The sequence below is a fragment of the Pantherophis guttatus genome, chromosome 2 (genome assembly GCF_059756535.1).
Source record: "Pantherophis guttatus breed Tessera chromosome 2, ASM5975653v1, whole genome shotgun sequence".
NCBI lineage: Eukaryota > Metazoa > Chordata > Lepidosauria > Squamata > Colubridae > Pantherophis > Pantherophis guttatus.
The window spans coordinates 263,236,737-263,263,302 of NC_142064.1; the positions used below are offsets into that span (position 1 = coordinate 263,236,737).

General features: G+C 42.5%; 4 protein-coding genes across 14 annotated transcripts in view; all 4 read left to right on the top strand.

Moving 5' to 3' along the window:
* The window catches only part of LOC148115750 (uncharacterized), a 118,928-nt gene extending 100,439 nt beyond the window's left edge, over nt 1-18,489 (top strand). For 2 of the 5 annotated variants that reach the window (XM_087884081.1, XM_087884083.1), the window contains exon 2: nt 15,782-18,489. In XM_087884081.1, coding sequence (XP_087740207.1) covers nt 16,403-17,650 — 1,248 coding nt within the window. In that variant the 5' untranslated portion in view covers nt 15,782-16,402 and the 3' untranslated portion in view covers nt 17,651-18,489. Of the gene's footprint in view, nt 1-391; nt 421-12,796; nt 12,905-14,865; nt 14,962-15,781 lie in introns of those variants that run through there. The other 3 variants (XM_087884080.1, XM_087884079.1, XM_087884082.1) reach the window with 3 other exon arrangements.
* LOC132708949 (uncharacterized) overlaps nt 1-26,566 on the top strand; it is an 81,830-nt gene that overhangs the window by 49,214 nt on the left and 6,050 nt on the right. The window contains exon 1 of one of the 3 annotated variants that reach the window (XM_087884038.1): nt 397-420. The exons of the other annotated variants lie outside the window; for them this stretch is intronic. The gene's annotated coding sequence lies outside the window, so the exon portion shown is untranslated. Of the gene's footprint in view, nt 1-396; nt 421-26,566 lie in introns of those variants that run through there. 3 annotated transcript variants of the gene reach the window in all.
* Nucleotides 223-4,311, top strand: LOC117663213 (uncharacterized). 2 transcript variants are annotated; one of them, XM_087884069.1, is made up of 2 exons: nt 223-420; nt 1,153-4,311. In XM_087884069.1, the coding sequence occupies exon 2, from the start codon at nt 1,990-1,992 to the stop codon at nt 3,298-3,300; it is 1,311 nt and encodes a 436-aa protein (XP_087740195.1). In that variant the 5' UTR covers nt 223-420; nt 1,153-1,989; the 3' UTR covers nt 3,301-4,311. The 2 variants fall into 2 exon arrangements, with proteins under 2 accessions (XP_087740195.1, XP_087740196.1); XM_087884070.1 differs by having other exon boundaries at nt 379-600.
* On the top strand, nt 393-26,085 carry LOC117663175 (uncharacterized). Of its 4 annotated transcripts, none has more exons than XM_087884036.1 (2): nt 393-420; nt 23,379-26,085. In XM_087884036.1, exon 2 carries the CDS (start codon nt 24,006-24,008, stop codon nt 25,671-25,673), a length of 1,668 nt encoding a protein of 555 aa, XP_087740162.1. In that variant the 5' UTR covers nt 393-420; nt 23,379-24,005; the 3' UTR covers nt 25,674-26,085. The 4 variants fall into 4 exon arrangements, with proteins under 4 accessions (XP_087740162.1, XP_034269000.2, XP_034269001.2 ...); XM_034413109.3 differs by lacking the exon at nt 393-420 and adding an exon at nt 22,438-22,552; XM_034413110.3 differs by lacking the exon at nt 393-420 and adding an exon at nt 22,538-22,642.

Sequence of the window (26,566 nt, forward strand, 5' to 3'; positions counted from 1 at the left end):
GTAGAAAGAGGGACAGCGAGTGAACTCTTGGGAGACCTGAAAGAAAAGGTTTAGCATAGATTATCATGGACGGAAACTATTCCTGTGCTCGGTGGGAGTCAAAGGCACAGAAGGAACCACGGAATCCATGAAAGCCTCTTGCAAACGCTTTAGGGTAGACAAGAGATAGGACGAGTGTGATTTTTCAACCTTATGTCGCTAGATGGCGCTGTACAAACGAGCGACACTCATACCTAGAAAGCAGAGAATAGAATACAGCGCTGGCGCTGCTAGTCTAGAGACGGATAGAGGCGGAGATGGAACGAGTTGAAACGATAGAGTATTGTATTTCTAGAGAGGATTTTGGGCTCATCCAAGGGAGGGGGATGGCGTCGGAGGAGCCCCTTGTGCCGCTTGGAGGGTGGAAGCGGCTCCTGGGAGGTGAGTGGAGGGAAGGTCGGAGGAGAAGCCTTTTGGGTTCCTACAGGGCCTGGAAGCAGCGAAGGGACAAGAATGAAACATGAGGGCTGCTCCTGTATATTCTTTCTCTCCCCAAATGTTTTTATCCTTTTGCTGCAGGATTTCAAGTTCCTGCCTGTGATTTTGCCGCTGGGAGATTTGGTACATTTAAAAAGTATTCCCCCCCCCCACCCCATATTTATTATCTCCCTCGGGCTTCCCCTAACACTTGATCCCTTGTGATGTTATTGACGTGTTGCTTTCCTGGCAAAGGAGGAGTTTCATGGGCAAAACGGATGCTTTAAAACTTGCACAGGACTTGGGAACCATCTCATCTGTTAGTGTCCCCCACCTTTCTAAAATTAGATCAAACAAGTTGAGTAAATCTACTCCTGAAACAGTTTTAAGAGTGAGATTAAAAAAAAATTAAATTCATATATTTATAGATTTGTATGAGTGCATATGCGTGTATCTGTATAAAACTCAATATTTTCAGGTATTTTTTTATAACAGTTTGCAATTATAATAATTTCTGATTAACCCAAGCCAACAAAAGATTTTCATGATTTGAAATATCAGTGGATTTTTCAACTTGGATTTTTCTAGTGTTCTATGTGCCTAATGAATCATAATGAAAGTTATAGGTTAAGCTAGCATTTTGATATCTTTCCTTTTTCATAGTAATATGTTGAATTTTTTTTGCTGTTTTCCCAGGATCTGCAGCCATTTTTTAAACAATAATGAAACTAAAACATTAATAGGAATCTTAAAGACAAAGTGGATGTCAAGAAGAGCCCTCTGGACAACCGAGAATGAGAAGCAGCATTAAAATACAAAACAAAGCATCAATCAAAATCTTTCCCACTTCTTCCAGAAAGTGTTAAAACTATTCTCTTTGCTCAGCAGATGGAGGGAGACAAGGGAGAATAACAGAAGCAGGCTTTTCAAGTGGAAAAAATAGATTATGTGGAACTGAAGAAAATACTGCATGAAAAAGTAAAAAGATATAATTACCAAATTCAGAAAACGTGGGGAATAGCTGGACATCAGTGGAAAGGAAAAGGTCCCTTGGATAGCCAAAGGCATTAATGAAAGCCGTTGAGGAAGGAAAGAGTGCCTTGAATTAAAGCATCCACCACCTAATGGATCAGAAATATTTTTGGCCCCCTCATGAATCTAAGAATATCAGTGTTGGAAAAACCTCACTGACTGCCTATTTTGGGAAAAACAGATTGCAGATCACAGCTGATTTTGCACAAGAGGATCCATTCCCCGACAACCCATAAAAATGTTTGGAGTGTGGCAAAAGCTTTACTCAGAACAGGATTCCTATGATTTATGGAACAGCCAATGCAGGATGAACAGCTCTACCAATACTCCCAAAGTGACAAAAGATTTAGCAGATAAACAAATTTGGTGAGGCAAAAGGAGACTGACAGTGGAGAAAACCTCTTTGAATATCCGGATTGTGTGAAAAGTTTTACTTGGAATTCTGACCTGGTTATACTCCAGACAGAGAAACCATTTGAGATGAGATGAGATTATGACAAAATGTTCAGTCAGAATTCTACAGTGAGTATACCCAAGATAACTCACACGGGAGAGAAACAGTATGAGTGTCTGGATTGTGGGAAAAAATTTAGTCAGATTTTGCAGCTGGTGAAACATCAGAAGACTCACATGGGAGCGACACCATATGAATGTCTGTATTGTGGGAAAAGTTTCAGTAAGAATTCGAACCTGGTGGTACACCAGAGGATTCACACGGGAGAAAAACCATATGAGTGTCTGGATTGTGGGAAAAGTTTCAATCACAAATCCCATCTGGTGAAACACCAGACGATGCATACAGGAGAGAGACTCTATTGTTCAGATTGTGGGAAAGGTTTTAGTTGCAATTCCGACCTGGTGGTACACCAGAGGACTCACACAGGAGAAAAACCGTATGAGTGTCCAGATTGTGGGAAAAGTTTCAGTCGGAATTTCTCCCTTATGGAACACCAGAGGACTCACACAGGAGAGAAACCGTATGAGTGTCCAGATTGTGAGAAAAGTTTCAGTCGGAATTTCTCCCTTATGAAACACCAGAGGATTCACACGGGAGAAAAACCATATGAGTGTCTGGATTGTGGGAAAAGTTTCAATCACAAATCCCACCTGGTGAAACACCGGACGATGCACACAGGAGAGAGACTCTATTGTTCAGATTGTGGGAAAGGTTTTAGTTGCAATTCCGACCTGGTGGTACACCAGAGGACTCACACAGGAGAAAAACCGTATGAGTGTCCAGATTGTGGGAAAAGTTTCAGTCGGAATTCCTCCCTTATGGAACACCAGAGGACTCACACAGGAGAAAAACCGTATGAGTGTCCAGATTGTGGGAAAAGTTTCAGTCGGAATTCCTCCCTTATGGAACACCAAAGGACTCACACAGGAGAGAAACCATATCAGTGTCCAGATTGTGGGAAACTTTTCAAGCGTAATTCCAAGCTGGTGATACACCAGAGGGCTCACACGGGAGAGAAACCATATGAATGTCTGGATTGTGGGAAAAGTTTCAGTGAGAATTACTACCTGGTGATTCACCAGAGGAATCACACGGGAGAGAAACCGCATAAGTGTCCAGATTGTGGGAAAAGTTTCAATTGGAATTCTGAACTTGTGGTACACCAGAGGATTCACACAGGAGAGAAACCATATAAGTGTCCTGATTGCGGGAAAGGTTTCTATCAAAATTCCGATTTGATGAAACACAAGAGGACTCACACAGGAGAAAAACCGTATGAGTGTCCAGACTGTGGGAAAGATTTCAGATGTAGGTCTACCCTTATAAATCATGTAAGGGTGCACATAGGGGAGTAACCATTCAAATGCCCAGTTTGTGGAAAATGTTTCACACAAAATTCCTTCCTTATGACAGAAGAAATTCCACATGAAGAAACGTTTGATCTGTTTAGAGGAATCTTGAATTTTGTTTCTTGTCTCTTACTGAAAGCCCAGCTGAGAAATTGATAATTTAATTTCTTGTGTGATTCTTTTTAGTGAAGCATGTCTTATTATTAAATATGAGGGAGGAGATCTGAGCTTCCTTAGTTTGGCCCAGTGCCATCGTTCCCTTTCACTGAGCCAAGAGGAACGGCCATTGCTGGGCCAGAGAAAGTGAGTTTGTGTCTCCATTAGGTATGTTAGTTGCCTTGAGTTATTTCTACATAAAATATAGGGCGATATAAACATGTATGTATTTTTACTTGGCATCTTTCTTTTTTGTATAAGTGTTTATTTTATTTTATAGTATATAAAAATTCCACCTTTAATTGAACAGTGTATTGTCTGGGTACAAATCATTTTACGAAGTAATATTCAAAATGTTTACAATGATATTCATCGCATTTATATCAATATAAATTAATACCAATCATAGTCATACTATTTGTTTAACCAATTTAACCCATTTTCCTTGTATCACTGATCCTTTCATATATTTCCATGTTTCTAGCTCCTGTTTTTGTGAGCTAGCCATTGATAAAATAAGTCCAAAGTCAAGAAATATTCCATTTCTTTCTTTCCCTTATTTGTAAGTGTTAGCTTGTCCGTTTCTGCACATTCTAATATTTTTCTAATCACATCTTCATCTTTTGGGATCTCTTTACTTTTCCAGCATTGTGCAAATACTACTCTCGCTGCCGTTAATATATCTAAAATCAGATATACATTCCCCTTATTATACTTAAGTGATAAAATGCCCAACAAAAATGTCTCTGATTTCAAGTCTATATGTTGTTTTATCATTTTTTTTCCAGCCATGTATGTATTTTAGTCCAATCTTTTTTGGCTTTTTGACATGTCCACCAAATATGATACTTTTCAACTTCATTTCTTCATTGCTTGTGTCACTCTTTTTAGTCAACCATGTCTTATTATTAAACATGAGGGAGGAGATCTGAGCTTCCTTAGTTTGGCTCAGTGCCGTCATTCCTTTTCATGGACTGAAGGAGAACTGCCATTGCTGGTGCCGAGAAAGCGAGTTTGGAATTCTATTAGGTACATTTGCAGCCTTGAGTAATTTCTACATATAATACAGGGGAATACAAACATGTACCGTATTTCACACAAAAAAAAGACTTGGTCAAATTTGGGTGGGGGGCCCCCTCCAAAATAAGCACAAGGGCTTATTTTTGAGGAAACACCATTTCTCATTTAAAGTGGTCTCATTAAGTAATTAAGTGGAAAGTAGTTTGGGGAAGGGAGGAGCAGATCGGCAAAACCTTCGCGCCGAGAATGAAAGTTTCTGGGTCCCTGACTCTCTGCAAAAGAGGATGGGTGCCTGAATCTGCACAATATAGCACCCAGGAACATCCATTCTCAGCATGAAAAGCATTTCCAAGCCAAATCTCTCCTTTCCTCAGAGGCAAAGAAACAGAGAAACGAAGAGAGGAGACAGATGTTTGCAAGGTAAGTGAGTCCTTCTGGCAGGAAGGGAGGGAGAAGCATGTGGTATCTAAATGGGTCAGGGAGACCTTGTGGGCCTGTTCTATCACTAGACTCCCCATTGCCTTCCTCACCCTGAGATGCCTCATGTGCACATTGGTATTCTTGAATTGTGAGCTCTTAGGAAAGTATTTATTTATTTATTTATTTATTTATTTATTTATTGGTTCGATTTATATGCCGCCCTTCTCTGGAGACTCAGGTCGCCTTACAATGCATTAAGCAATAGCTTTCATACTTTTGTATATACCTCCTTAGTAGGGCTTTCGCCCCCCCCCCAAGCAGTGTTCTTTTTTATACAAAGTCATCTTATTGCCCCCACAATCCGGGTCCTCATTTTACCTACCTCGGAAGGATGGAAGGCTTAATCAACCTTGAACTTGGTGAGATTTGAACTCACAGTAATTGCAGGCAGCTGGCAGCTAAGTGCTACTTAACAGCACTTTAGTCCGCTGCACCACCAAGGCTCTCTACTGTATCCCCTCTGTGTGTGTTCCAAACAGCTATTTCTAGTGGGGAAAACGAAACAAAGCAAGTGGGGGGGAAATTATTTTCCTTTGCTATATTTACAGTCTGAACTAGACCATGGCAGGGTCCCTACAGGAGAGCCCTTTTATGGATTATGGATTATGGATTAGTAGAAAAGCAACTAACTTACATCTGTCCTTAATCGCTAAAGCTGTTGCACATAAAAAACAGAGGAGCTCTGATCAACTATCAGAGCCATCATTTTAACAGTTTTGCTGTACTACATAGTCTGCAGATGCCCTCATGAAATGTAAGCATGGGATAACCGGAGCCTGGTTTGGTCTCAGTCATATAAGTGGCCACAAACTACTAGCAAAAGTGGCACTTGATCACAAGGCAAAGAATGTTTCCCCTTTTCAATTGAGCATCTAAGAAGGGATAGGAAAGACAAAAAGACAGAAAGAGGGGAAGAGAGCAAGGAAGGAAAAAGAAAGAAAGGGGAAGGAAAGGAAGGAAGGAAGGAGAACAAGAGAAACCATATGAATGTTCGGATTGTGGGAAACATTTCAGTCAGAATTCTCACCTGGTGGAACCCCAGATGACTCACACAGGAGAAAAACAATATGAGTGTCTGGATTGTGGGAAAGGTTTTCTGCATAATTCCAAGCTGGTGATACACCAGAAGACTCACACAGGAGAAAAACCAGATGAGTGTCCAGATGAGAAGCCAAGATGAGAAATCAATAATTTCATTTCTTGCGTGATTCTTTATAGTCAACCATGTCTTATTATTAAACATGAGGGAGGAGATCTGAGCTTCCTTAGTTTGGCCCAGTGCCATCATTCCTTTTCACAGGGACTGAAGGGGAACTGCCGTTGCTGGGCCAGAGAAAGCAAGTTTGGATCTCTATTAGGGACATTTACCGCCTTGAGTAATTTCTACATATAATAGAGGGGGATATAAACATGTACCGTGTTTCACCAAAAATAAGACCCAGTCTTATTTTTAAATAAACACCATTTCAGAGTGATCAGCCCACCTGGGGGCCCTGCCCTGTTGCGCATATAACAGGCGGTAAGTACATGGGGACTGATGGTATCTGGCAGCAGCTGCAGCCCGCTGGTCCCTTGGTTGGCACATGGGCTGCCAAGCCTATGCAGTGCAGGTGAGTTGATTCCCCCTCCAAGCAGCAGATAGATGCAGAAGTGCGGGGTGGAAGGCATGTGATCGGGACGCACCACATGGGCTGCAGGCAAAGTGAGAGACACAAAAATGAGCCACTTGTGGCTGTCTACCCACTCCAGCCCACTGACTTTCGGCTTTCCACGTGTCGCGTCCACATGCCTCCCGCCCCCCTCTGCCTCTGCCTCCATCTGTTGCCGTTGCTGCATGTAAAGAGCCTCCCTTGGCCAACTGACTCTTGGCTTTCCCACAGCCCATGCAGTGCGTCCAGATCACTGGCCTCTCCCCTGCTCTGCCTCCACCTGCTGCTTGGAGAGGGAATCAACTCACTTGTGCTGTGTGAGCTGTGGCTACTGCGGGACACAGTTGGCCCCTGCATGCTAGCGGTCTCCAGGCCTTACTAATTACCGTATTTCTTGGAGAATAAAACACACCTTTTTACCCCCCAAAAGAGGGTGAAAATCTGGGTGCGTCTTATACTCCGAATGTAGCATCAGGCATACCTGGGGGGAGGGGGAAGGGAGTTGGTGCGATGGCGGGAACGGTGACACTGATGACAACTCTGGCAACAGACAGCTGATTGGCGGTATTCTGGGATCCAACCGCCAATCAGAAAAGTGAAGAGCAAATGGTTCTGGGAACCGTTTGCTATAAACTGAGACGCTGACTGAGTTCCCGCCTGAGCTGCCCCTCAGCTGTAGAAACCATTTGAGCCACCGCTGCCTGCCTGGAGAAGCCGCTGCCGAAGCCACTGCCATCCACTCCCACAACACTGCCACTCACCTTTAGGAGCCGAAGCCACGCCCCCCACAATGCCGTTTGCCTTAAGCAGCCGAAGCTGCACACCCCTCCCCACCCCCCACCGCCGCTTGCCTTCAGGAGAACGTCCCAAAGCCGCTTGCTTGAAGAAGCTTCTGTCTGACAGGTTAGTATTAAAGCAGTCAGCTTGTGGACTTTAACTCTCAGAATTCTGAGAGTTAAAGTCCACAAGTCTTAAAGCTGTCAAGTTTGAAGACCCCTGGGTTAGGGGTTAAGGTTAGCATCTGTTTATAACGGGTTAGGGTTAAGGTTAGGGTTAGTACTTGTTTGTATAGGGCAGTGATGGCTAACCTTTTTGCTGTCGCGTGCCAAAAGGGGAAGTGTGGGTGGTCATGGGCGCGTGTGCCCACATCCATAATTCAATGCGCTCTGCCCTCCCGTGCATGTGCATGTGACCTCCCCCCACGCTCCCCCCTGCTTTTGGCACACAATGGCACGGTGGGCCCAGTAGGCCCGTTTTCGGCCCTCCCCAGGCTCCAGAGGCTTTCTTGGAGCCTGGGGAGGGCAAAAACGGCCTTCCCCACCCCACCGGAGGCCCTCCAGAGGCCAGAAACAGCCCGTTTCCCGACTTCCAGTGGGACAAGGCCCAAAAATCAGCTGGCCGGCGCACTTGCGCACTGGAGCTGAGCTAGGGCAACACTCGTGTGCCCACCGATATAGCTCCATGTGCCACCTGTGGCACGCATGCCATAGGTTCACCATCATGGGTATAGGGTTAGGGTTAGGGAGGAAACAAATCACCTATGTCCTAAAATTCTTAGCTTGCTATTGTTACTGTAGTTTAGGGCGGGGGGGGGCATCATGAGCTACCCTAGTGTGTGCATATGAATGAGCATGGTTTCAGCTACAGTCCTCTGCATTGTTATAAAGGGCACAATATTGTTCTTTCTTGCAGAAAAATGTCAAAGCCAAGAAGGCAAGCATACAAAAATCCCTTTCAAGCTGGAAGTCGTGAAATATGCTCAGGAGCATGGAAACAGAACAGCAGAGAAACATTTTGGGCCATCTCCAACTGAAAAAATGATAAAGAGAGTGGAGGAAACAGGTGGAACAGCTGCAAAAGGTAAAGGATAAAAGGAAGCACAACTTTCGTGGGGTTCCTGCAAAGTGGCCACAGTTAGAGGAGGACATGAGAGACTGGATCACAGGTCACCAGAACAGTGGCTTCGCAGTCACCACAAAAGTGATGATGTATGAAGCCAAATGCATTGCTACACAGAAAGGCATTCAGGATTTTACTGGATCACCATCGTGGTGTTTCAGATTTATGAGGCGAGATGGCCTTTCCATGCGCACCAAAACTAGAATGACGCAAAGAATGCCAAAAGAGTATGAATCTAAGATTCTGTCTTTTCATACTTTTGTGATAGACTCCAGGAAGAAAAATAATTTTGAAATTGGCCAGATTGGGAATATGGATGAAGTTCCACTAACCATCCAATAATAATAATAATAATAATAATAATAATAATAATAATAATAATAATAATAATAATAATAATAATAATAATGTGCCATCCAATAAGACTGTTGATATGAAAGGTGCCAAAAGCATAACCGTGAAAACCTCAGGAGATGAGAAAATACATTACACGGTTGTGTTGTTCTGCTGTGCAGACGGCACCAAATTGCCACCAATGTTAATATTCAAAAGAAAAACCTTGCCAAAGGAAGGGATTCCAAGAGGTGTTGTTATGCATGTCCATGAGAAAGGATGGATGGACGAACATGGAATGAAAGTATGGATTGAAAAAGTGTGGTCCAAACGTCTGGGAGGGCTTCTGAAAAAACCTCTTTTGTTAGTGCTTGACCAGTTTAGAGCACATATTAGTGAAACCACAAAGAAAAGATTCAAAGAAGTGAAGACTCATCTAGCTGTAATTCCTGGGGGTCTTACAAGCCAGTTGCAACCTCTTGACGTTTCCATCAACAAACCATTCAATGTGTATATGCGAGAAGAGTGGAACAAATGGATGGCTGCTGGTAATCATCATCTGACACCCACTGGACTAATGAGGAGGCCCACTGTCACTCAAGTTTGTGAATGGGTGAAAACATCATGGAACTCAGTGAAGGGCAAAATTGTTACAGTCCTTCAAAAAATGTGGCCTTAGCAATGCCTTAGATGGAACTGAAGATGATATCATTTATGAAGGTAGCGAAGAAAATGATTGTGAGCAACTGAGTTTCCTAAACTCTGATACCAGTGACGATGATGAATTCTTGAGGTTTCTAGAAAATTAGAGAAATGCTTGAACCTTAAAGTCTCTCCTCATTTGTTCATTATAGTGATGATGGTTCTTATACCGCCCTTGACTTTACATGGTTGTAAAAAGTGTACATGGTTATAAAAAGTATACATGGTTATAATAAGTATACATGGTTGTGAAAATTATTCTGCTATACTGGTATTTTATTAAATAATATATTACTACACAATTTGGTTCAGAATACTTTTTTCCTTGTTTTCCTCCCCAAAAAGTAAGGTGCGTCTTATACTCCAGTGGTTCTTATACTCCGAAAAATACGGTACATTCATTTTGTGTGCTATTCTTCCTCAAAACTGGTAATCTTTCTACTTGCAATGAGTTAAATTGGAGAAGTTAACCTCCTCAGAATTAGCAGCCTATAAATTTGATAAATAAATACATAGACCTTCATTTGCCTCAAGCAACTTGCAGGTGGGTAGCCTCAGCAATTTATTTATTTATTTATTTATTCATTCATTCATTCATTCATTTCTTCTTCCTCTGATTTGTTTAACATATTTCTGTAGCCACCCATGTTATAACAAACTGGCCGATTTCCAATCAATAATTAACTTTTAAGACTATTAAAACGAAATGCATAAACACAAAAACCTGGTTTCAATTCACCACCTGATGTGCAGTCCTTTCTTCTTCTCCCAGTGCTGAGGGGAAAAGCTAGTTGTCCTTTGCTTTATGGAAGACCAGGAGGATAAAAATCTGCCAAACTTCAGGGAGAAGAATGTCTCATGGGGCAGGAGCTGCAACAGACAAGGCTCTCTTCCTACCTCCTATCAGATGGCAACATTTAAGGCAAGGGGCTAGGAACATGCCCATCCTATCTGACCTGGAAGAACAGATAGATGCAAAAATAAAAGTGAGAAAGTAATGACAGGTGCCTGTTGGGTCATTGGTTAGAATGCAGTATTGCCAGCTGACTCTGCTACAGCCTGGAATCCAATCCTGACAGGCCTCGAGCTTGACTCAGCCTTCCATCATTCTGAGATCGGTAAAATAAGGACCCAGATTGTTGGGGACAATATGCTGACACTGTAAACAGAGAGTGTACAAAGCACAGTGTAGTGGTATATAAGTGGTTTATATGTCTGATTCCTATTGATATAATAAATAGCTTTAAAGACGAAGAGCTTGAATTGCACCTTAAAGAAATCCTGTGTAGCTCTCACCACAAAGATTTTACATAGGAAACCTAGGGGCCTCTATTACTGTGTGCGCTGCTGCGTTCTGGACCATTTGAAGTCTTCTAGTGGTCCAGTGCAGAGATTCAAAGAAGGTGATCAAGGGAAGAGTGACCCCTGTGCAAGACATCCCGGTCCACAAAAGGGCACAATTGGTGAATGAGATGTATCTGTTGAAAGCCCCTCCCCCAGCCATGGCAGCCTCAAGCAGGAATTGTGAGTCTAGGAGATTCCAGTCCACTTGCTCAGTCATCAAAGGGGATCACATGACCCCAGGACACTGCAGCTCACAAAGATAAATCAATTGCCCAGAGTCTGAATTTTCATCATGTTAGAATGCTGCAGTGGCCTTTAAGTGTGAAAAATAGTCATATCACTTTTTTCAATAACCTTGTAACTGGAAATGGTCACTAAATGAAGTAAATCAAGGACAACTTGTACATAATTGGATAGCACAGGATGAATGGCTTCCCCTAGCAGTTCCATGTAGGTGTTAAACCAGGTTGCTTACTGAGGGTAATCCTGGCAGATATGAAGCTGGCAATTGTTTAAGGCTGCAGATACAAACAAGACAGTGGTGGGTTCCTCCTGGTTTGGTCCGGTTCGGCCGAGCCGGTAGCGGTGACGATATGATGTCACCAAACCGGTTCTCCCCCCCCTGCCCTCCCACCCACCCACCCACATTATTCTTACCTTTTATTTGGTCCCACCCCCAATCTATTGCTGCCTCCTGAGTCCCAGCTGAGGACTAGAGGGAAAAAACCTGTTTAAACTCTTGCCGCGGGGCTTCAAAGGGCCGTCCTACAGCTGATCAGTGTTAAAAGCAAACAAATGAGTCGGGTCGTAAGTGCGAGGACCTTCCAGAAATGACTCTGACCAGCTAGCCACGCCCACCTAGTCACATGACGTCCAAGCCACACCCACAAAATAAGCCACGCCCACAGAACCGGTAGTAAAAAAATTTAGAACCCACCCCTGAAACAAGACCTTTATCAACTTTTATGATGCAGCACCTGGCTAATCTTGTGAAGCTAAGTAGGGTCAAGCTTCACTCTTCAAGCTTCCCTCAGTCGCAAATATAGTTTTGGGGAGTTATCCTGCACCCTCAACAGAAAGAACTGGCTAGTATAGTCTCCACTGATCCATAAGGGAGGTGCGCTTTGTCCTTGCCTGATGACGCATTGTGTTCACCCCACAGATGCTTTCCCTTGGTTTAGTTCCTGCAAAAGAAGCTCCTGGCTCAGTTGCAGTGAGGATGAGGGCCTCCCTACCAGACCCCAAAGGACAGACTAGGGCTAGAGGTTTCCATTCAACAGCTTAACTATAACAGCTTCAACCATTTGGCAAGGCAGGTTTAGATGAGTTCTCCTGCAGCTCCACCACCCCAGGCTAAAAACTGGGTGGAACAATCTTCAGCAGCCCCCAAGGGAGGTTCCCTTTCAGGTTGGCTGTTATACTTCATTCCCCCACCTCCCCTTGGATGCTTTCCTTCTGTTTAGTTGGAGGAAGACGGAAAATGAGGGAACTCTTGGGAGACCTGAAAGAAAAGGTTTAGCATAGATTGTCATATAGAATAGAAAGCTATTCCTGTGCTCGGTGGGAGTCGAATACGACTTGACGGCACAGAAGGAAGCACGGAATCCATGAAACTTCTTGCAAACACTTTAGGGTTAGAGCAGGGGCCTCCAACCTTGGCAACCTTTAAGCCTGGGGGACTTCAACTCCCAGCTTTGCAATTCTGGCAGGGGAATTCTGGGAGTTGAAGTCCGCCAGGCTTAAAGGTTGCCAAGGTTGGAGGCCCCTGGGTTAGAGATAGGACGAGGGTAATTTTCAACCTTATGTCGCTAGATGTCGCTCTACAAAGAATTCCCCCAGAAAGCAGAGAATACAGTATAGCAGCGGAAAGAGAGGCCGAGCTAGAACCAATTGAAACCATAGAGTATTAGATTGCTAGAGAGGAGGAGGAAGAGAGAGGAAGTTCATCTTCCGGGTCACCCACGGGAGAATGAAGGCGTCGGCGGAGACTCTTGTGCTTTTTGAAGGGTCGGAGCGGTTCCTGGGAGGTGAGTGGAGGGAAGGTCGGGGGAGAAGCCGGGAGCAAGTGGGGCCATTTTGGTTCCTCCTCGGCCTGGAAGCAGCAGTGAAGGGATAAGAATGAAACATATCGGCTCCTGTTGCATTTTCTTTCTCTCCCCAAATGTTTTCATCCTTTTGCTGCATGATCTAAAGTTGCTGCCTGTGATTTTCTGCTGGAAGATTTAAAGAAATCTTGATATACTGTACTACGAATATTTCATTCATTCAGATCTAGGATGTCTTATTTTTGTGTTCCCTTTATTTTTTTGAGCAGTGTATTTTTTCATATTTCTTAACCACCCATCTCCCTCACCTTCACCTATCACTTCATTCCTCGTGATGTTATTGAGATGTTGCCTTCTTGGCAAGCGAGGAGTTTCATGGGCAAAACAGATGCTTTCAATCTTGCACAGGATTTGGACACCATTTCATCTATCTATCTATCTATCTATCTATCTATCTATCTATCTATCTATCTATCTATCTATCTATCTATCTATCCATCCATCCATCCATCCATCCATCCATCCATCCATCCATCCATCTATCTATCTATCTATCTATCTATCTATCTATCTATTGGTTCGATTTATATGCCGCCCTTCTCCGGAGACTCAGGGCGGCTTACAATGCGTTAAGCAATAGCCTTCATACTTTTGTATATACCTGCTTAGTAGGGCTTTCGGCCTCCCCTAAGCGGTGTTCTTTTTTATACAAAGTCAGCTTATTGCCCCCACAATCTGGGTCCTCATTTTACCTACCTCGGAAGGATGGAAAGCTGAGTCAACCTTGAGCCTGGTGAGATTCGAACTTGCAGTAATTGCAGGCAGCTGGTGTTACTTAACAGCACTTTAGTCTGCTGCGCCACCAAGGCTCTTGGCTATTAATGTCCGCACGTCTCTAATATTAGATCAAAAAATTTGAGTCAATGCACTTCTGGGGCATTTTGCAGACTGAAATACACATAACTGTTTACATAAATAAATTCTTAGGAGTGTATTTCTGTGTGAATAGGAAGACATATTCAGACCCCTTTCACATCTGTCAATTTTGTTACGCTTGCAGTCTGATTTTACACTTGTTGAAATTCATTTTTTCTCATTCATCTACATCAATAATGACAAAGTGAAAACAGAAACACTGTTTTCACAGAAAACAGAATTTTAGAAATGTCTGTAAATTTATTAAAATCAAAAAACCCTGAAATACCACATTGGCCTATGTATTCAAATCCTTCACTCAGTACTTTGTTGAAGCACTTTTGGCAGCTATTACAAGTCTTTGGGGTATGACATGAGAAGACACCTGGATTGGGGAATTTTCTGCCATTCTTCCTTGCAAGTCCTCTCAAGCTCAATCCAATTGGATGGCCACCATCGGTGGACAGCCAATTTCAGGTCCCTTCAGAGACATTCAGGTCCCTTCAGAGATGTTGAAGAGTATTGGGCCTAACACAGAGCATTGGGTTACCCCACTGCATACTTCCCTCCATGTAGATGCAGTTCCATTGACGACTACACATTGAGTATGGTTAGTCAGTCAGTTACAAATCTATCTAGTGGTGATGCTGTCTAACCCACATTTTTCTATTTTATCAAGTAGTAGGTTATGGTCTACTTTAACAAATGCCTTACTGAAGTCCAAGTAGATTATATTGACAGCATTCCTGTGGTCCACTAATTTTATCACTTTGTCAAAGAATGCCATAAGATTAGTCTGGCATGATCTTTTTTTAACAACCCATGTTGGCTTTTGGTTATTACTTTGTTTGCTTTTAGGTGTTCGCTAATTCATTGCTTGATTATCTTTTCCGAATCTTCCCTGGTATTGAGGTCAGGCTGATAGTTCTTTAGTTTCCTGGATCTATTTTTTCCTTTTTTTTGAAGATGGGAACTACATCAGCTCTTGTCCAGTCTTATGTCAGTTCCTCGGTGCTCCAGGATCTTTGAAAGATATACTGTAGTTCAGTGGTTCTGAGATCTCATCTGCCAGTTCCTTCAGAACCTTCTGGTCCTGGTGATTTGAACTCATCTAGGGTAGACAGGTACTCACTTACCATTTTCTTCCCTATTTTAACTTGTCTTCATAATCTGTCTTTTGTGGTGCTGTTTTTCCCTTTGTGTAAAGACAGATGCAAAAAACGAGTTAAAAAATTCTGCTTTCTCCCTGTTGTTTGTCACCTTCTTGCCACTTTCTCCCAGCAATGGACCAATTGTTTTCTTGACTTTTTTCTTGTTTCTAACATGTTGGAAGAAGCTTTTTGTTTTTTACTTTTGTCAATGAGCAAGCCTTTATTCATTGTGAGCCTTAGCTTGCCTCACTTCATTTTTGCAGGCTCAGGCTATTTGCTGGTATTCTGCCTTAGTTATTTGCCCCGCTTTCCACTTTTTATACTTATCCTTTTTGTTTTTCAATTTGTCAGAGAGTTCTTTATGCAGCCATGCTGGTTTCTTTTAAGAGCTGTTATTTTTCTTTTTAATTGGTATTGTGCTAGACTGGGCTTTTATAATCTCACTATTAGTGGAATTTATGACATAAAAATGAATTTTGATAATTGTAGAATCGATCAACAGCATAACAAAACTGATAGAAGTGAACAGGATCGGAATACTTTGAATACTATGAATACACACACATACTATGTGTGATTTACTCAAGCTGAAAGGATAATTTTGTGATTCGCTTGATAATTGGATTGCTAGCCCGTTACATGCCAAATGAATCATAATTAAGGGCAGAGATTAAACTAGAATTTTGGTGTTTGTTTTTTCATGGTAATATATGGGATATCACTGCTGCTTTCGCATATCATGCAGCCATTTTAAAACAATAATGAAACTAACCCATTAATATTAATCTTACAGACAAAGTGGATGCCAAAAAGAGCACTCTGGACAACAGACAATGAGAAACAGCCTTAAAATGCAAAAGAAGCCATCAATCAAAATCTTCCACTTCCTCCAAAAAGTGTAAAAACTTTTCTCCTTCTCCAGCTGATTAGAGACAATGGAGAGAATTATGAAAGTAAAGCTTTCAGCTGGAAAGAAAGAATATTTGGAACGCAAGGAAGCATTACATGACAAGTCAAGGAGGATAATTTCTAAATAAAGAACACCTGGAAGTCAGTGGGAAGAAAAAGGTTCCATGGATAGCCAAAACTGGCAGCTATTAACGAAAGCCTTTGTGGAAGGAAAGAGTAGCATGAATCAAAAAACCACCAGGTAAGGGATCAGAAACATTGTTGGTCTCCTCAAGAATCCAAGAATATCAGTGTTGGAAAATCCCCACAGACTACCTAGTTTGGGAAAAACACAGATTGCAGATCACATCTGATTGATGCATAAATTGAACCACCCGTGAAAAGTCATACAAATGTTTGGCGTACAACAGAAAGCTTTACTCAGAAAAGGTTTCTCGTGACTCGTGGAAGGACCCATACCGAAGAGAAACTCTACTAGTGCTCCCATTGTGACAAAAGATTTAGCATGGACACCAATCTGGCGATACACCAGAGGACTCCCACAGGAGAGAAACCATATGAGTGTCTGGATTGTGGGAAAAGTTTTCTGCATAATTCAAAACTGGTGATACACCAGAGGACTCACACAGGAGAGAAACCATATGAGTGTCCAGATTGTGGGAAAATGTTCAGTCAGAATTCCTACCTGGTGAGACACCGGAGGACTCACACAGGAGAGAAACCATATGAGTGTCCGGATTGTGGGAAAAGTTTCAGTCGGAATTCCCACCTGGTGGAACACCAGATGACTCACACGGGAGAGAAACCATATGAGTGTCCGGATTGTGGGAAACGTTTCCAGCAGAATTCCAAGCTGGTGGTACACCAGAGGACTCACACGGGAGAGAAACCATATGAGTGTCCGGACTGTGGGAAAAGTTTCAAGGAGAATTCCAAGCTTGTGATACATCAGAGGAGTCACACAGGAGAGAAACCATTTGAATGTCCGGATTGTGGGAAAAGATTCACTCAGAATTCCTACCTGGTGATACACCAGAGAATTCATACTGGAGAGATACCATATGAGTGTCTGGATTGTGGGAAATTTTTTAGTAGGAATTCCAAACTGCTCATGCACCAAAGGACTCACAAGGGAGAGAAACCATTTGAATGTCCTGATTGTGGAAAAGGTTTCAATTGCAATTCTGACCTGGTGGTACACCAGAGGATTCACACAGGAGAAAAACCGTATGAGTGTTTGGAGTGTGGGAAAAGTTTCATTCAAAATTCCCACCTTGTGGAACACCGCAAGACTCACACAGGAGAAAAACCATATAAGTGTCCAATTTGTGGGAAAGGTTTCTATCGGAATTCTCATGTGTTAGTACACCAGAGGTCTCATACGGGAGAGAAACCATTTGAGTGTCTATTTTGTGGGAAACGTTTCAGTCAGAATTCCTATCTGGTTAAACACCAGAGAATTCACACAGGAGAAAAACCATATGAGTGTCCTGAATGTGAGAAAAAGTTCAGTCGGAATTCCGACTTGATGATACACTGGAGGACTCACACAGGGGAGAAACCGTATGAGTGTCCAGATTGTGGGAAAGCTTTCAGTATCAGGTCTAGCCTTATAAATCATGTAAGGTTACACACAGGGGAGAAACCATTCAAGTGTCCAGATTGTGGGAAGTGTTTCACACAAAATTCCTCTCTTATCACACACAAGAAATTCCATAAGAAGCAAAATTTGATGTGTGTAGAGGAATCTTGAATTTGGTTTCTCTTCTCTCTTTGGAAGCCCAGTTGATAAATTAACCATTTAATTTCTTGCTTTATTCTTTTTAGTCAAACATGTCTTAGTATCAAACATGAGGGAGGAGATCTGAGTTACCTTTCTCTGGAGTTGTGTGGGTGTTCCTTTTCACAGCATTGAGGGGTATTGCCATGCTGGGGCACAGAAAAGGCTCTTAGATCTTATTAGGTACATTTGACATCTTGAGTTATTTCTATATATAATAAAGGCAGGATTTAGATATGTATGCATGTATGTATTAAGAAATTGTGTATGGCTGTTGTGGCCCGCCCGAGGTCTACGGAGCTGGCAGCAGAGTCAGACAGTGAGGAAGTTGGGGAGGAACATGGGCCAATCCTGGGGGCTGGGGAAAGCTTAGGTGAGGACTCTGCGTAGGAGGAAGAGAGGGAGCTAAGACAGCAGTGAGTCAGAAGAAGAGTTAGAGCCTGTTCCTAGTGTGCACATGCGCAGAGCTGCTAGGGAGAAGAACTAAGAAAGCAGGGTCGACTTGGGAGTAAAGCATACCTGGGAGGTTATTGGCGCCTCCCATAGGAAACAAAAGAGGAGCGAATGGGGAGGGGGCTTTTGCAGGAAAGAATTCGGTCGGTCGTTGGAAAAGTGGAAAGTTCTGTTCGTGACTCTAAGAGGCTCTGTGCCACATTTTGCCTTTCCTGCGGTTGGAAATTAGTTATCTGGCAGCTTTCCAATTGAGATCAGGCGTGTTGATAGATATGCCTCTGAAAGACTGTATGCAAAGCCGTGCTGATTGTGAATGAACGTAATTCACAGTCGTGTAAATAAAAGGGGTTTTACCGGGACTAAGACTCTGCTTCTTGCTGTTTAAGGAAGCCTAGGTCAGAACAATGGCAGCCCAACCCAATCTAACTCCAGATGACTTACAGCAATAAAACCTTAGTACAGAAACCAATAAACCACATATATAGCAAATAGCAAAATACAAAGCCTCCACATTTGGCATACTCCCCCACACCATTCCATTCCCCACCATCCAGTCAAAGCTGAAGAAGCTTCTTGAATGAGAAACGAAACGTCTCCAAAGAAGAAACAGTCCAGTTGCCTCTTGAAAAAGCACTTTGGAACAACCATGACTTGGATGCATGAGAATCTCCATAGACTTTTAACTATCTTTCCATCTTTCTCTATTCTGAACCTCTATATTTCTCTAATCCTAACCTCCCTATGTACCTAGTGCTATACTCTTTCCCTCTCTCTCTCCCCATCCTCTAGTTAGTAGCTACCTCCATCCATTTCCTATAACGTTCTATGTGTCTTATCTTTCCTCTCTATCTGCTCCAGCAATAGCAATCGTACTTAGACTTATATAATGCTTCACAGTGTTTACAGCCCTCTCTAAGCAGTTTACAGAGTTAGCCTATTGCCCCCAACACTCTGGGTCCTCATTTTACCCACCTCGGATGGATGGAAGGCTGAGTCAACCTTGAGCCTGGTGAAATACCAGAGAATTTCCCTGTTCTTCTACACAGATGTGAGCAATGTGGAAGGGAAATGTTGGCTTGGATTTCTCTGAGGAATGGACTTCAGGCCAGGATCCATTTCAAAGAAGGGGTTTCTTCTGGTTAGCTGAGGGAACACAATTCCCAAACAGGAATGTGTATAAGAATTATTTGATAGAAAAAAGGAGGGAAGTCATAACTGTGAGGTATTTTTCCCAATTTCTTGTTTATTGCTTATATCCTATTGTTTTTGTGTGTTTTGAATATTAAATTTCTAATTTAAAAAATGTGTGTCAAGCAGAAACATTTTTGCGTGTTCGTGCATCCTGCCATTCTTTTTACAATGCTTTCAAACGTGTCTTTGAAAAGTGTATTAATTTTGTTTAGCAAATATAGACAGCCCCTTCCTGAGCTCCCTTTTTCTAGGCCTTGCTGTGTAGGTGTCTCACTCACTTTGACTTAATGGAGATTCCTGTGCTAAGGAAATTACAGAAACACATGGCAATTTGCAGACTTAAAATCCTGGACACAGCCCTGGCCAGGAATGAAGTTAGCCTGGAGCCTCTGGCTTGCTGATGCTTTCATCTCCTAAATCCTTGGGAGCCAAAGGAAATGAGTCATAAAATTTTGCTATGTGGAGAGGTTTGGAGGGCGACTGAGAGCCAACGACTAAAGCACAGGATGCTTTAGATCAGCTTTCTATAAACTAGCACCCGCCAAATTTTTCCCCAAAGCTGCCTACATTCAATGCTGGAATCTTAATTCCTCTGGAAATTAGGAAAGCTTCTCAGAGGAATTCTGCGTTCTAGTGAGATTTACTAGCAAGAATGCAGATGGAAAAATAATATTTCCTGTCTAGGTGTTTTTGGAAGCGATGTGGGTGGCCCCTTCAAGGTTTTGTCCCGTATTTTGTTCTATTAATGGGATGAAGCTGGCAATCATTTTAAGGCTGCATATACAAACGACCTTTACCAACTTTTATGATGCAGCATCTGGCTAATCTTGTGAAGGTAAGTAGGGTCTAGCTTCACTCTTCAAGATTCTCTCAGTTGCAAAGGTAGTTTGTGGGAGTTATCCTGCACCCCCAAGATGAAGAACTGGCTGGAATAGTATTCAGTGATCCACAAGGGAGGTGCGCTTTCTTGTCTGATGGCACATTGTGTTCCCCCATGGATTCTTTCCCTTGGTTTAGTTCCTGTAAAAGAAGCTCCTGGCTCAGTTACAGTGACAATAAGGGCATCCCTACTAGACTCCAGATTAGGGCTTGATCGTCCTGGAGAAAAGTTATGGGTGTAGTGGTTGAAAGTGGAAAACGGCACTTCATTAAAAAATCTTAAAAACATCAGATAGAAATACTGAGCCTATTTTCAGCCTTACGTCACTAGGTAGAGCTCTATAATAACACGTGACTAGAAAATCGCCAATCTAATATCCTGTTTTCCCCAAAATAAAACATCCCAATAATAAGACCAATTGGGCTTTTGAGCGGGTGGCAATAAGGCCAAGAACTTATTTCAGGGTTCAAAAAAATATAAGACAGGGTCTTATTTTTGGGGAAACATGGTAGCAGCACCACCCTGCCTGAACTCAAGACTGAGAAGGTCCCAGGTGTCTTTCCTCCTGCACAGCGCTTTCTCCGGGTGGCAAAGTCAGAGCTGGAAGCAGAGGGTGAGTTGAAGACCCAGGCTGCCAAACTTTCATTGCCCTCTTCAGCTGAACTTATAAGCGATCTTAATCTGCAGCAATGCCTTGAACTGCCCTGCCAGGAAAACCTCCCATGATTTTCTTATGCATTACAAACTGCTTGTTGAAGGCATAAAGCCGGCCAGGATGCTAACAGTTCAGAAGGGAGGGGAATGACTCTCCCACCCCTCTCTTGACCTTGGAAAAGGAATATGGGTGGTTCTCAGGTTGCAACACCAATTGGCCCTGGAATATCCATTGCTAAGCACCAATAAGAAATACCAAGCTTGATAATTAAATTGGGAGGGAAGAGAAAATATAATCCCAAAAGAGACAAGCTACAGTCTTAACAGGTTTGCTACTTTGCAGAAGCAAAGTTTTCAGGAATTATCCTGCACACTCCTCACCCCTCAGGAAAAAGTGGCTGGAACCAAGGGAGGTGCACTTTCTCTTTTCCTATTTGCACGTCATTTCTAGAACTCCCACCCAAAAAAGGTCGCTTTCCTTTGATTTTGTTGCCCCTTCTCGCAGACGAAGCTTCGGGTTCAGCTCCAGGGACAATGAATACTAGGGTTGCCAGGTCTGCTTCCAAAAAATAGTGGACAAGCGGGGGGGGGAAGGGGGTGTTAAGTAGTACAAAAATAAAAAAAAAAATTACAATTCGTTGTTGGTAATCCATGCAAAAGTAGCTTCCCAGTCTTTGGTGTATTTGCACACTCCTCTCTTTCGTTTTAAAGAATTTGAAATCTCGCCACTGTCACTCTCATCACTCGACGCCATTTTAGGTCAGTCGACACAAGCTACAATACATTTTAAAAATGAGAACTGTACATAATTTTATAATATATTTTTATTTTAATCTCATTAATTTTTTCGGAGAATCGAGTTCAATGGATATTCAATCTTTGTCTCATTCTAACTTATGAAAAAAAAAAGACAAAACGCGATTCTCCTATCCTTATTCTCTTAGACTGTACAGCAGTGGTTCTCAACCTTCCTAATGCCACGACCCTTTAATACAGTTCCTCATGTTGTGGTGACCCCCAACCATAAAATTATTCCTAAAATCATTGAAAATATGTGTTTTCCGATGGTCTTAGGCGACCCCTGTGAAAGGTCGTTCGACCCCCAAAGGGGTCCCAACCCACAGGTTGAGAACCACTGCTGTACAGCTTTAGATTATGTACCATTTCATCATAAAGCTTTTGAATAAAAAAAATGTCCACTATTTTGTGAAAAAAAATAGTGAACATAATGTGAAAAAAGCGGACTGTCCGTTCAAAGAGTGGACACCTGGCAAGGGTAATGAATACCCTCTTGGGGGACCTGAAAGAAAAGGTTTGGGGTGGAGCCTCAGGGAGAAAAGCTACCGATGAGCTCGATGGGAATCAAATAGGACTTGATGGCACACAAGGAAGCACGGAATCCATGAGAACATCTTCAAACGCCTTAACGAGCATGTCCTTCCGCCTTATGTCGCTAGATGGCGCGCTACAAGGAAAACAAAGCTCGGTACAGCGACGGCTGAGCTATTCTAGGGAAGGCGGAGAGGCTGAGATTGAACGGGTTGAAATCATAGAGTAGTAGATTGCTAGAGCGGATGTACACAGAGACGAGGAAGCGAAGGGCAGAGGGACTTCCTCTTCCGGTTCAGGCAAGGGAGGATAATGGCGTCGGCGGATCCTTTTGTGCTGTTTCAAGGGGTCGAAGAGGCTCCTGGGAGGTGAGTGGAGGGAAGGTCGGAGGAGAAGCCGGGAGCAAGTCGGGCCCTTTGGGTTCCTCCACGGTGTATGAAGCAGAGGAAGCAACGAGGGTGAATCCTATTGGCTGCTGCTGCATATTCTTTCTTTTCCCAAATTTTATTCTGCTGGGAGATTTAAAAATAATACATTTATTTCATATTTCTCAAACACCCATCTTAAGTGTCAGTTTTCACGTTGATTTCTTCTGATTTTATTGGCATGTGGTTTTCCTGGCAAGCGAGGAGCTTCATGGGCCAAACGGAGGCTTTAGATCTTGAATAGGAATTAGGAGACACTAATTTCATCTATTAGTGACTCCTCCCCCCCCTTTCTAACCCAGATAAAACAATTTGAACGAATGCACTTTGGGACAATTTCCACACCGAGATACGCATACATTGTCTACATATATTCATAGGTGTGTGTTTCTGTGCTCATATGCCTGCATACATGAGTGTATTTATCCAAATCAAAAATTTAAGTGTAATATTATACCATATATCTGCCTGAGGAGGAAGCTGGACTAGAAGACCTCCAAGGTTCCTTTCAACTCTACTCTGATTGATTGACTGATTGATTGAAAAAGAGAATTTTATAATGGTGTCGATATTTGAACTTGGATCTTGTTAGGCTTCTCTATGCCAAATCAATCATAATTAATATTAGAGATTAAAATAGAATTTTAGTGTTTGTTTATTCATGCTAATATATGAGATGGGGATGATTTTTTTGTTTTTGCTGCTTTCACATGTGCTGCAGGCATTTTTAAACAATAATGAAACTAACCCATTTATATTAATCTTACAGAGAGAGAGAGGATGCGAAGAAGAGCACTCTGGACAACAGAGAATGAGAAGCAGCATTAAAGTGCAAAATAAGCCATCATTCAAAATATTTTCCAATTCACCTGGAAATCTTCCTCAGCAGATGAGAGAAGAGGGAAAGAATAACAAGAACAAAGTTTCAAGCTGGAAAAAATAAAGGAAATGGAAATGGAAAAAACATTAAATGAGAAATCAAGGAGGATAATATTTAAATAAAGAAAAAGTGAGGAACAACCTGAACTCAGTAGGAAGGAAAAGGTTCCATGTAAAGCCAAAACTGGCAGGAAATAATTAAAGCCTTTAAGGAAGGAAAAAATGGCTTGAACCAAACAACTACCAGGCAGGAGATCAGAAATGTTTTTCCCCGCCTCAGGAATCCAAAAGTATCAGTGTTGGAAAATCCCCACAGGCTGCCTATTTTGGAAAAAACAAACATAAATATTGCAGATCATATCTGATTGATGCATAAGTCGAACCATCCTGTGAAAAGCCATATAAATGTTTGGAGTGCTACGGAAGCTCTACTCAGAACAGGTATCTCATCATTTGTGGAAGGACCCATACCGAAGAGAAACTCTACCAGCACTCCCCCTCTGAGAAAAGATTTAGCATGCACACCAATCTGCTGATACACAAAAGCACTGACACTGGGGAGAAACCATATGAGTGTTTGGATTGTGGGAAACGTTTTCTGCATAATTCCAAGCTGGTGATACACCAGAGAATTCACACTGGAGAGAAACCATATGACTGTCCAGATTGTGGGAAAAGGTTCAGTCAGAATTCAAACCTGGTGATACACCGGAGGACTCACACTGGAGAAAAACCATATGAGTGTCCTGATTGTGGGAAAAGTTTCCAGCAGAATTCTAAGCTTGTGATACACCAGAGGACTCACACGGGAGACAAACCATATAAGTGTCCAGATTGTGGGAAAGGTTTCAATTGGAATTCCGAGTTGGAAGTACACCAGAGGACTCACACTGGAGAAAAACCATATGAGTGTCCGAATTGTGGGAAAAGTTTCAGTCGGAATTCCCACCTGGTAGAACACCAGAGGACTCACACAGGAGAGAAACCATATGAGTGTCCCGATTGTGGGAAAAGGTTCCAGCAGAATTCCAAGTTGGTGATACACCAGAGGACTCACACGGGAGAGAAGCCATATGAGTGTCCTGATTGTGGGAAAAGTTTCAAGCAGAATTCCAAACTGGTGATACACCAGAGGACTCACACAGGAGAGAAACCATATGAGTGTCCGGATTGTGGGAAAAGTTTCACTCAGAATGCCAACCTGGTGATACACCAGAGGACTCACACTGGAGAGATACCATATGAGTGTCTGGATTGTGGGAAACTTTTTAGTAGGAATTCCAAACTGCTCATGCACCAGAGGACTCACACGGGAGAGAAACCATTTGAATGTCCTGATTGTGGAAAAGGTTTCAATTGGAATTCTGATCTGGTGATACACCAGAGGATTCACACAGGAGAAAAGCCGTATGAGTGTCTGGAGTGTGGGAAAACTTTCATTCGAAATTCCCACCTTGTGCAACACCGCAGGACTCACACAGGAGAAAAACCATATAAGTGTCCAGATTGTGGAAAAGGTTTTTATCGGAATTCCCACCTGGTAGTGCACCAGAGATCTCACACAGGGGACAAACCATATCAGTGTCTGGATTGTGGGAAAAGTTTCAATTGGAATTCTACCCTAGTGATACACCAGAGGACTCATACAGGAGAAAAACCATATGAGTGTCTCGAGTGTGGGAAAAGTTTCATTCGAAATTCTGACTTGGTGATACACCAGAGGATTCACACAGGAGAGAAACTCTATGACTGTTTGGATTGTGGAAAAAGTTTCAGTCAGAATTCTCATCTGATGTTACACCAGAGGTCTCACACGGGAGAGAAACCATATGAGTGTCTATTTTGTGGGAAAGGTTTCAGTCAAAATTCCTATCTGGTTAAACACCAGAGAATTCACACAGGTGAAAAACCATATGAGTGTCCTGAATGTGGGAAAAGTTTCATTCGGAATTCCGGCTTGGTGATACACTGGAGGACTCACACTGGGGAGAAACCTTATGAGTGTCCAGATTGTGGGAAAGATTTCAGTATCAGGTCTAGCCTTATAAATCATGTAAGGTTACACACAGGGGAGAAACCATTCAAGTGCCCAGATTGTGGGCAGTGTTTTACACAAAATTCCTCTCTTACCGCACACAAGAAATTCCATATGAAGCAAAATTTGATGTGTGTAGAGGAATCTTGAATTTGGTTTCTCTTCTCTCTTTGGAAGCCCAGTTGATAAATTAACCATTTAATTTCTTGCTTTATTCTTTTTAGTCAAACATGTCTTAGTATCAAACATGAGGGAGGAGATCTGAGCTATTTTTCTCTGGTGGTGTGTGGTTGTTCCCTTTCATAGTGTCGACGGGAATTGCCATGCTGGGCCAGAGAAAAGGCGCTTAGTTCTTATTAGGTATATTTGTCAACTTGAGTTAATTCTACATATAATAAAGGCGGGATATAGATATGTATATATGTATGTATATATGTATTTTTATTTATGAAGAAATTATGTATGGCAGCCCAACTCAACGTGACTCCAGACTGCTTATAACAATAAAACCTTAATACAGAAACCAATAAACCCCATATATAGCAAATAGCAAAATACAAAACCTAGAGATTTGACATTTGACATACTCCCTCATCATTGCATTCCCCACCATTGTTCCCCAGCAGACTGAAAAGGGCCCAGGTGTCTTCCTCCTACACAGCCCTTTCACTGGGTGGCAAAGTCAGAACTGCAAGCAGAGAGTGAGTTGTAGTCCCAAGCTGCCAATCTTTCATTGCCCTCTTCAGCTGCAATTAGAAAAGATCTGAATCTGCAGCAATGCCTTGAACTGCCCTGCCAGGAAAACCTCTCATGATTTTATTATGCATAGAAAACTGCTGTTGAGGGTATATAGCCTGCCAGGATGGCAAATGTCCAGAAGGGGGGAAATCGTTCTTCCAGCCCTCTCCTGATATGGAAAAGAAATTTATTTATTTATTTATTTTTATATGCCGCCCTTCTCCGGAGACTCAGGGCGGCTTACAATGCGTTAAGCAATAGCCTTCATACTTTTGTATATTTTATACAAAGTCAGCTTATTGCCC